The sequence below is a fragment of the Miniopterus schreibersii genome (assembly GCF_964146895.1).
Source record: "Miniopterus schreibersii genome assembly, chromosome: 6".
NCBI lineage: Eukaryota > Metazoa > Chordata > Mammalia > Chiroptera > Miniopteridae > Miniopterus > Miniopterus schreibersii.
Genome location: NC_138107.1, coordinates 61,226,295 through 61,237,625, shown reverse-complemented (window position 1 = coordinate 61,237,625; position 11,331 = coordinate 61,226,295). Strand labels below are relative to the sequence as shown.

Genomic DNA, 11,331 nt, shown 5'->3' with positions numbered 1-11,331 from the left:
TCCACTCCTGGATTCATTGTTCAAGGTACTGGTGACCGCCAGGATGAACATCAAGCTTAAACAGTAGGTGGCAGCAAATATCCATTAACTAGTCGTCACGCGTTTAAAAGCACAGCTGCTTTGTGTACGGTGTTCAATGTCGCCCCTTCAGAGCAGAATCAACATTTTTCTCTAGGTCTCCTACATTCACTGAAAGGAACACTTGAAGCGTTTATTTGGGTTCATTTGAAGCAATCAGTATAATAAGGAGCACTTTAGTTGTGAAATATAAAAGACTAATGAGTCAGGGGCAGTATCTGAGTGCTTAAAATTAGCTCAGAGCTTTCCACAACCTTGCCTGAAGTGCCTCAGCCAAGCACTCATGCAGTATAATCTCCCTGCCGCATCTGGGAACTTGCAACTGGGTTTTACTCACTCATGGGTGACTGGCCTCTGACTTTTCTATGAGACACTGCTAGCTGTTGACCCTTCCTCCTTAAAAATTAAAAACAAAAAACTTTTTTTATTAGGCCCACATGTACCCAACTTTTAAAAAGGCAAAAATAAAACAAAACCAAAAAAAACCAAACCACTAAATTTCCTGGTCTCTACTGCAGCCAGAGGGGACCACCTGGCACAATTCTGTCCTTGAGAAGACCAAAGGATTTGCCTTCCTGATGTAGGTCTTTCCTCTTTCCTTGTAATTTTGTTGTTGTTTTCTTTATTGTTCTATTTTATGCGTCTTATTTGTTTGCTTCTTACCTAAAACTTGGATGGGAAACAAAATATGGGGCAGCTTTTTGAAATCATGAGACAACCAGGAAAATGAAAGCCACATGTTCAATACCACAAAGTAGAAAAGAAGCCTGGGGAAGGAGACTCAGGCGAGGTGCTAACCATCCCTGGGCCACCCACCTCTATCTAGTTGGGCTACTCACCTTCCAGCAGAACTTCCTACTTCTCGCTTTGCAAGAAAAAATACTCCCCTTATTTGGTTAAATTACCATGGTTGGGTTTATGGCAGATAAAGCAGAACCCAGTCCCTAAGTGAGATGGATGGATACCCTCTGAGACGGGTAAAGGTGTGTTTAAAGACAGAAATACTAAACAAAATTGTTTTTAATTGAGAAAATGTGCCTAAAATATAGTGCAGAATTACATTTTAATCAGATGTGCATCTAAAAATAGTTAGCCAGTTATAGTGTGGTATTTAAAGTAATAAGTTAGTAGACCTTTAGGTAAATGAAGGAATGGCATTTAGGAGTGAAGCTAGCAGAAGAGAATGACTTTATTTTGAGAATGATTTTTTAAATAATAGTAGATTTGAGTTTCCTAATATTTCTCCTAAAAATCCTCATGAATGTGAGAGTCTCTATTCACTAAAGAGTTCAATTTGTCATATTTTACCACAGTGCTATAACAATTGGCTTATGAAATGCCACAAGGTCAAAATAATTGTTTACATCCGTATTCTATTTTACGAGAACACTTGGTGGTTTGCACACATAACTAATACATCTATTCTGTGAAATGAACATTTATCAACATCCAAGAGAGAGAAGGAGAAGGATTCATTTAAAAAAGTAAAATGAGAGAGTCTGGAGAAGATATTTGAGAATCAGAGCACCCAGTGGGATAGAGCTAAACTGCGACCTTCATTTCTTCTCTATACTAAAAGCAGGTTTTGCATTTGTAAAGTGAGAGGTGTGGAATGTCTCATGACACTTGTAAGCTATTCCGAGAATTTAAAAAAAAACTAAGACATTAATAGTAGAGCAAATTATGTAGCACAGTATGTAATTAATGGCTAAGTTATATGGTTTGGAGGATGAGTGCTACAGAAATTGAGACTATTTAAGACCAAGAAGAGCTGAGAGTCCCAGCTGGTTTGGCTCAGTGGTTAGAGTCAGCCTGTGGACTGAAAGGGTCCCAGGTTTGATTCTGGCCAAGGTTGCAGGCTCGATCCTTGGCCCCTGTTGGGGTGCATGTAGGAGGCAGCCGATTGATGTGTCTCTCTCACATCGATGTCTCTCTCTCTCTCTCTCCCCCCCCTTCCACTCTCTCTGAAAAACAATGGAAAAAATACCCTCTGGTGAGGATTTAAAAAAACAAGTTGAGAAAGGTTTTATGGAGGAGAAGGGAATAGAAAGAATTTATGAAAAAAGGTTAAAAAAAAGAAATTTCCAAGTAGAAAAGTAGAAAGGAAGGAAAAGCAAAGAGATATGAAGACAACTGACTTAACTGTGGGACAGAGGAAATCTTGTTTTGGAAAATAATGGAGAATAGATTTAGATTTGTAGTATTGGGTCAATTCACGGGTGACCTCAAATGCTAGGAAGAAAATGTTTTGAAGCTGACTAGGAGAGGCCCATCCTATTTTCTGGAGAATAGAGATTATCCCTTCCAGAATTCCCAACTCCATTCAAACCCTTATGACTGGAAAACCTAGCAGCCTCCCAGGGTACCCAAGATTGTCCTGAGTCTCAGCTCATGAACCAGCAGCTCTGTTCACTCTCCATCAAACCATCGAGGCCTGGAGGACTCCTTCCAAAGAAAAGGCCAACCCAACCTTCAGAGGTACAGTCATTTTCAATCCATGGAGAGGGGCCGGGAAACCAGCTGGCTTCTGCAATTTGAAGAGAAGTATACAATTTGAAAAGGTAGAGAGTCCTAAAAAAATAAGTCGAGAAAAAATTTTCTAGAGTAACAAGCCCAGATTGCTGAAACTTTGGCAGAGGCAAGAATAGCTACCAAGGCTTGCTTCCATCTTCAGCCACCGACGTGGAGGGAGCAAGCTGAAGTCCAGAGGTGTGCCGGACAGCCTGGATCAGGTATAGGGAATTTCACATTGATTTTTAGAAGACAGAAAAGACTTCAGGTCCCTGGAAATGGCTGCACTCTGCTCTGGACAAGTTCTCCAGTTCCTCACACTTCTACCGCATTAAACAAAAAGTAACTATTTGAGAAGGGTGTCAGTAGGTGTCTGGATGAGCTACCTATATTTACCATAAATAAGAAGAAAAGGGATGTCATGGCAACCACGCCAGAGCTCTCTATACTGTACTAACAAGCACCATGGTCAAGAGTGCCTGTCAGACTTTAGAGTGCGTAAGAATTATGTGAAGAGCTCATTAAAACACAGCTCTGGACCTTCTTCCCAGAAACCCTCCTTCCACTCTCTGGAGAACCTGGTCTGATTGACCTTTTATTCCAATTCAGTTGATATTTGGAAAGAATGTTGCTACTAATGAATGTGTCTTAAATTTCCTCAGACTACTAACAGGGGAGGGGGGAATCAATGCTCTTTTTACTTATATCACATACTCAGAAGGAGAAAGTTTGGAGAATCTCTGTTCTATCACCTTTCCTGATACAGAAATTCCATCTATGATATCCATTTAAAAATATGCCCTTCAAGTTTATCCTTGTAGGCTGCAGTGATGGAGTTCTTACCATTTCACATTTCAGCCTGCCACTTGGGTTAGCTATGAAATTGCCACAAAAACCCTCCAGGGAGATACTAGTCTTATCTCCCCCTGGAGAAATTTATTTACATTTCAAAGGGTGGGGGTTAAGAACCTAGGATCCTCCCCACAGAGGTTTTTGTCCCCACCTTTCAGGAGGGGAAGGGAGAAATCTGATTTTGCTTCCTGTTAAAGTGCCCAGATACATATTTTCAGGACTTTTTGCCTACGTTACAAACCTAGCCATGTGTAGGATGACACCAGGTCTACCTCTCATTGCGTCAGCATAGGGTTAAGAACTGGGGCAAAGGGGAGCTGGCACAGTTATTTGCCATAAGCAAGTAACAATCCACTCTGCTTCAGAAACCGTGAGTTCACACTCAGGGAGTACTAACAAATACAAGTTTTAAAAAACTTTACAATCCCATGACACCTAAGAAAGAAGTATGAACATAAGCATCTATGAGAGAGGTTACTGACTTTGGCAGACTATGATGATGCAGACATTATTTTCCACATACAATTTATATATTTAATGTTTACTATATATAAAGTGGTATTTTCTATGAATTAACTTTTATTAAAACTTTAAGATATAGATTTACCCCTAAATTTTGATATCCCCATTAGAGCTATGAAAGGGATATATAGCATATAGAAATAGTTCACAAAGTAACCTGGATAAATTAGTAGAACAAGTATATGCGTGTGCGTGTTTTTCATTTTTGGAAAAAGTCTCAATTACCAATTGTCATCTTACAGAATCTTTCACATTCGCCATAACATCTCAGAGATTTTTTTCAGTGAGTTTTGTATTTACAAAGAACTTTTAGTCCTCTGAAATATATCTCACCTACCAAATGCTTTTCATGTCTTATTACTTTACTTATTGTCTTGACATCTTTGTGTCCTGTGAGATAACTACAATTTGTCATTTTTAGGAATAAGGAAACTGAGACACAAGAAGGTTAAGTAGTTTACCAAAGTCCATCCAGTCAATTAGTTTCAAAACTAAGATGAGAGCCAAGCAATTAAGTAGATATATTGAGTTTACGGTGAATAACTCATATGACCTCTAATATAAAAGTTAAATTAGTAAAAGAACCTAATGGCATAGTCAGCTCTTGGCTTACTTTTTTTCCCCAAAATCATGAGACTGTGAAAATATGAAAAAAAACAAAAGGTCCCACTCTGAGTAATAGCTATGCAAACTATTGTTTACTATGTTCCCTCTTTAAATAAATCAGTTTGATTTTTTAATAGCATTTCAGTTCCTGATGATATCCAATTCACAAATGACCATTTATAAAAAGCACACCAAAAACCCAAGACGATTCTCTGACCTTGAATAATGATGCAGTTTAAGTATAGAATGGGTAATTTAATGACACTTGGCTGTTCATGACTGACATCTTCAAGTTAGGGACACACAGTTAATAAAAATTAATGTTTGTCAACTAACTTACTAGTATCTTGGCAATAAATATACTTAATATTAGCTGTCGAAGTACAGATTAAAATGAATTTATGTCATATGAATCTGTTTTCATGTATATTTATATTATTAAAAGGCAAAGCAACTTTATTAGGAAATTATTGGAAAAACAGAAAACATAGCTTGAAAGTTAAGGTCTGTTTTAACTGTTTGTATCCCATATATTTTTATTTATTTTTATTTAATTTATTTTTAAGTACATCTGTATTGATTTCAGAGAGAGAAAGGGAGAGGGAGAGAGAGACAGAAACATCAATGATGAGAGTCATTGATCGGCTGCCTCCTGCACACCCCCTGCTGGGGATCAAGCCCGCAACCCAGGCATGTGCCCTGACTGGGAATCAAACCGTGATCTCCTGGATCCTAGGTTGATGCTCAACTGCTGAGCCACCCACGGCCAGGCTCCCATATATTTTTAAAATAATTTAATTTTTGAACAATTTTAGATTTACATGAAAAATGTGAAGATACCAGAGAGTTCCCCAAATCCCACACCCAGTTTCCTCTATTATTAACATTTTATATTAATGCATGATACATTGTTGTTAACTGAAGCCCATACTTTGTTCAGTTTTCCTTGGTTTTTACATAATCAGGATATAGAAAAACATTCTCAGGCAAAACTATGCAACTGTGACATCAGTGCCCTGCTCACATGCCCTCAACCCGCCCTGGAAGTCAGCTGGGCTTGGGTAGACAATTTGCTTACCTCCAATGACCTCTTAACCTTAAGCAAGTCTCTGCCTGGGGAGTTAATGCCCTGAGAGCAAACATCAACCAATCATGAGTAGATATTGATGGGCAAATGCCCCCACCTCCTTGCCCCTTGTGGGGACTATTTCCGAAGTGCTCTGCATTCTCCTGGAGGGCATGGTGGTAGTGAGCCCCGGCGGCGTTGGCCCAGTAGCCCGCACAGTAATAACGTGCCATTTCCTGTCACTTGCCCTCGCTCACCACGCTTTCTTTGATCACTCTCCAAATACAGTTCTTGTATCCAAGTCCTTGTTGCAGACTCTGCTTTTGAAGACGAGAAACATCTCAGTTTTTCGTTTCCTTAATTCGGTTAAGTGGACATGTAACACTTGTGCTGTAGCTGTATGTTCCAGACGGCTCCTAGTTTGCTTCGGCTGTTGCTTTTTGTTGTTCTTCTTATGAAGGTAGCGCGGGAAGCTGGAGAGGAGGACAGGAAGAGAGAGAAAAAGAGGCGGAGAGCTGAAGGCCAAGCTCTTCACTTAAGTGAAGAAACATTTCTGAAACGGGAACTAGCACTTCTCAGGCTGTGAACAGAAGCAGTCAGGAGGCAGAGGTGAGAGCGAACAGTGCGAACCACTAGGTGGGAAGGATGGAAGATAATGTCCCGATCGCTCTCACCCCCATATTCCTTTAGATATACTTTCCCCAAATCTGGACTCTCCTCGTTATTGCCTCTCTGGCCCCCACTCTGTACTCCCTGAATTCCTCTTCCTTAACCCCATTTCTCATCCTACAGGTTGACACCATCAAACCTTCAAATTAGGAAAGGAGCTTCAAGCAGGACTGTGCCAAAGGCACTGCTTGGTCTCCAAGTTCTGAACTTGGACGGGCTGCCTGGAGATCAGCCTGTTATCTACCAATACCAAGGACAGGCTGGGACCTGACAGGAGATGACCCATCATCTCTTTTATTCTCTCTGCCATATTTTAGGTCAATGGTCTACCCTCTTTCACCTGAATAATTGCAATAGCCTTCTAGCTAACTAGTCTCCTCACCTGTAAAGTTGCCTCTGTAATCCATTTCCCACCGTCACAAGAATAACGTTTACTAAAGTGCAGATCTAGCCTGGCTGGTGTGACTTAGTGGTTGAGCGTGAACCCATGAACCAGGAGGTTGTGGTTCGATCCCAGATCAGGGCATATGCCAGGGTTTCCGGCTTGATCCCCAGTAGGGGGCGTGCAGGATGTGGCCTATTCTCTCTCATCATTGATGTTTCTCTCTCTCACTCCCTCTCCCTTCCTCTCTGAAATCAATAAAAACATTAAAAAATATTTAAAATGCAAATCTTATTATTTTATTCTCCTGCTTAAAACCCTTCAGTGGCTCCTCATTGCCTTATGAATAAAGTCTCAGCCTCCTCATCAAGGCAAATAAGCCCCCTCCCACCCCAGAATCTTGGTATCTGCTTTAGTCATATTGTACCACTTACGATTCCCTAAATGTTATGTTCTCTCTGGTCTCCAAGGCCTCATGCTTGCTGTCCTCAGGGCTCGCAGTCCACCTTCCCTACCCTCTTTAGGAGTCCGTTCAAGCATTGCCCTTTTTGTGCGTGTGAAGCCTTCTCTGACACCCAAGGCTAGGTTAAGTGCTCCTCTTTCAAGTTCCTTTAACTCCACACTGTGTTGCACCTAATTCTTTACTTGTCTGTCTTTTCCACTAGACTGCTAATTTCTTGAGGACAGAGACTGATTCTGTCTTCACTGCAGCCTCAGCACCTGACACAGAACCTGGCACATAACAGGAATTCAATAAATAAATATTTCCTCATAAACCATCTCATGAGGGAAACAGGCACTTAATAAAGATTTCTTAACTAGCTTCTCCCATTTTCCCCCCTATTACATACTTCTTTTACTGGATTTTTAAAATGTAAGTTCTGGAAGATAGGAATCTGGGTCTATTATATTATTCTTCCTGTTTCTGTGTATTATTTGTAATAGGATTATATAGCAGGTAACCCGTTTTTATCCCACTCTGGTAGAGCAAGAGAATAAATTCATGGAGTGACACTGGATGACTTTTGAGCTTAGTGTTTAGGAAAAGGCTCCTCTTGGGCTCTGCTGGATAGTGATGGCAGAAACTCGTGTGATGGGGTTCAGAGTGAGTTACCAGTGGACAGGGGTTGCAACCCACGTTAGAGCCAGAAGGGATGGATAAGTCTTCTCAGAGGAGGGACACTTACGGATTGGCAAATGGGTTCGGTGACACAGCTGAGGTGACACATCGGTCTCCTTGTTTCTAGTCCTATACTTACTCTTTCCATGATATCATAGAGACAAAAACAAAAACACCTTCTCTGCCCTAGCATGACTTAGCTATAAAATTGGGGCCCCTTTGAGCATCCAATCTGCTTAGAATGTACAGAACCTGAGAGTGCTGAAGTGAATGTGAACCTTCCATGCCTAGAATTTGGTGAAAAAACACTAACTCCTAATACTCTTTAATTTCATTTAATCATTAGCGCTTAAGAAAGGAGGACAATTTGCCTGATACTTGTTTCTGGCTATCTGCTCCATTCAGAACCTGGGACCTAGACAACTTACTTATGTATTTATTCATGCGGTTGGAAGGGCAGGGGGTGGGCTGAGTACCTAGCACCTGGGAAAAGATGTAGCCAGTTTCAGACTTCCTTTCTGAAACTCCAGCAGTTCTGGAAGTATTTCAAGGTCCTATTCAACCTTCCCCTTATTGGTTCAGATGTTTGTCACAAACACTTTGTTAGTCTGGGCCCCGTTCGAATTTGTTAATAATCTCAGGTTTATATGATGACTATTTATTTGCATGCTAAACAGAAATCACATTACAATGCGGGGGAATTCAGGTCTCCCAAACCGCATGGAGAACTGATATTGTAAAAACAGACACAATTCTACATTTTTGAAGTTTGTGTTAAGATTGCCCCAGAACGACCTACTTGCTGCAATACGAGGAGTACATGTTAAAAGAAAAAATTCAATTGACTTTTAAGAGTAGAGATGTTAGAGGAAACCCGCTAGGAAATGGACACGCTTAGGAAGGCGCACACGTCCGGGAGTGACCGTTTCGGTCCAGCCCACGTCCTTACGGGGCTGACGTCGCCCCAGCCTCCGACTTGCCCGGCTGCCCCAGGCCCCCGGGATTCCGCGCGCGCCGCCTGGGGAGGGGACGGCCCCGGGGCGGGGGGGGGGGGCAGCGCTCCGCGGGCCCGGCTCTGCAGCGCGGCAGCGGGAGGCCGGCCTGGGGCGCCGCGGCGTCCCGTTCGCGGGGTCTGGAAGCGGGGCCAGGGCGGGGAGCGTCGGGTCCCCGCGACTTCAGCGCCCCGGGCTCGGTGCTGGCCGGCGCCGGGAGGGAGCCGGGCGTGAGCTTCGGCTTTGGGGACAGCAGCCACTCGGGCCCACCGCACGCGACGATGCGCGTGGGAAGGCTCGGTAAACGGGCACGCGTCCGGCCCGCAAGCCGCCCCGCCCCGCCTCCGCGGCGCGAACGGTTCGCACGAGGGCCTCCCCGCCCCGCCCCCGAGGCCCCCGCGGCGCCCAGCACCTGGCGGAGCCCAGCGCGCCCGTCGCGAGCGCCCGCGCGGACCCCGGGGCGCGGGCAGGCGGCGGCGGCGCGGGGCGGGGCTTGGCTGCGGGGAAATGACGTCGCCGCCCCGCGCTCCGCGGGCCGCGAGCCGCGCGCCCTGGTAACGGCGGCTCCGCGGCTCCCGCGTCCGCGTCCGCGTCCCCTCCTCCCTCCGCGCCGGCGGCCGTCTCGCCGGGTCCCGGGGCCAGGTGGGAGCGGGCCCTGCGGGCCCCGCCGCCCCGCCCCCGCCCCCGCCGGGCGCGAGCTGAGGAGCGGGCGGGAGCCGGCCGGGCCGGGCCAGGGCTGTCGCCGCGGACCCGCAGCCTGTCCCGCGCCAGGGTTGCCCGCGGCCGCCGGGTCCCTGGACGTGGGTGACCCGGGCGTCTCGGGCAGGAGGGCACCCGGGGCTGCGGCCGGAGGGCGCCGGGCGCAGGGTCGGGCAGCCGCCGCCCCGGCTCTCGCGTCCCCGACGCCGTCGCCCCGCGGGCCGCCCCCCGGGCGCGGGGGCAGGCGCCCCGGCCGGGGTCTGCGGGGAAGATGGCGACCCCGGGCCTGAGCCGGCAGCAGCACCATTACGGAGGCCCCGCGGCCGGGGCGGCCAAGTTCGTGCCCTCGGCGGCCGCGGCGGGGCCCGGCGTGGACTACAGCCCGGACCTGCACCTGAAGATGAGCAAGAAGATCGCCCAGCTCACCAAGGTCAGAGGGCGCGGGCCGGCGCGCCCGGGCGGCGAGCGGGGCGCTCGGGGAGGCGGCCGCGGACCCGCCTCCAGGGCCGCTGCAACTTCGGGGGCTGCTGGCGCCGCGTTCCGGAGGCAGGGCGCCGTCCGTGAGCCCGAGGCGGGGCGCCGTCCGTGAGCCCGAGGCGGGGCGCCGTCTAGGCGAGCCCGAGGCGGGGCGCCGTCCGTGGGCCCGAGGCGGGCGCCGTCCGTGGGCCCGAGGCGGGGCGCCGTCCGTGGGCCCGAGGCGGGCGCCGTCCGTGGGCCCGAGGCGGGGCGCCGTCCGTGAGCCCGAGGCGGGCGCCGTCCGTGGGCCCGAGGCGGGGCGCCGTCCGTGGGCCCGAGGCGGGGCGCCGTCCGTGGGCCCGAGGCGGGGCGCCGTCCGTGAGCCCGAGGCGGGGCGCCGTCCGTGAGCCCGAGGCGGGGCGCCGTCCGTGGGCCCGAGGCGGGCGCCGTCCGTGGGCCCCCGAGGCGGGGCGCTGTCCGCGGGCCCGCGCCCGCTGCCGTGGGGACGGAGTGGGTCTTTGTGGTCACGACAGCGTCAGACGAGGTTTGCTGAGTGAGTCCCGGGCCTGTATTCGTTGGCTGTCCGGCCTCGCAGCAGGTAATTTTCAAGCAGCAAACGGCCTGCTCGGTTGCCCACCTGTCGTTCAGGATGGCGCCGGCGGCGCGCGCTTACAGGTGTAGCAAATGCTGACTCGGAGAAAGGCGTGATCTCCGAAGCAAGAGCAGTTTAGACAGCCTCGGCCTGTGTGATCGCAGGAGCAACCTCGGTATCCACTGAGTGAGGTGGTTGGTTTCTGAGGACTAGGTGAAGCGGGGCCGCAGTGCCCCGGCTCCCTCTCCGCCTGCCGGGGGTGCGCTGGCGGCAAGGGGCGGCCTGGGCGTATTGCTAGGGAACCCCTCAAGCCCGACTTTTAACTCCATAGTTCCCACGTAATTCCACTACTGGGCACTTTTGAAAGAGAAAAGTAGGACAGTTGGAAGACAGGGAAAGAAGGAAATGAGAGTGAAAAGGGGATAAGTAGAATGAAAAGATTTTGGTGAAGAAATGAGACTGAGGCCCAGCCTGCGAGGCTCGGCTCCGCGGTGGAGCGTCGGCCTGGGATCCAGGAGATCTCGGCTGGATTCCGACCTGGGATCCAGGAGATCTCGGCCGGATTCCGGGTCAGGGCACATGCCATGGTTTCGGGCTCCATCCCCAGCAGGGGGCGTGCAGGAGGCAGCCGATCAATGACTCATCCTCGACGTTTCTTTCTCCCTCTCTCTTCCTCTCTGAAATCAATGCAAAATATTAAAAAAAAAAACAAAAACAAAGAAATGTGATTGAGGGTAGAAAGACAACACAAAAGACTAAAGAATGAGGGAGCTAATGGAAGGCACA

At 48.3% G+C, this 11,331-nt stretch overlaps 1 protein-coding gene across 8 annotated transcripts in view; it reads left to right on the top strand.

Moving 5' to 3' along the window:
- Positions 1 to 9,612: 9,612 nt before the first annotated feature.
- The window catches only part of FAM184A (family with sequence similarity 184 member A), a 76,470-nt gene continuing 74,751 nt past the window's right edge, over positions 9,613 to 11,331 (top strand). For 6 of the 8 annotated variants that reach the window (XM_081139710.1, XM_081139716.1, XM_081139711.1 and 3 more), the window contains exon 1: positions 9,680 to 9,927. In XM_081139710.1, the coding sequence (XP_080995836.1) occupies positions 9,769 to 9,927 (159 nt within the window). In that variant the 5' untranslated portion in view covers positions 9,680 to 9,768. Of the gene's footprint in view, positions 9,928 to 11,331 lie in introns of all 8 variants that reach the window. The other 2 variants (XM_081139717.1, XM_081139713.1) reach the window with 2 other exon arrangements.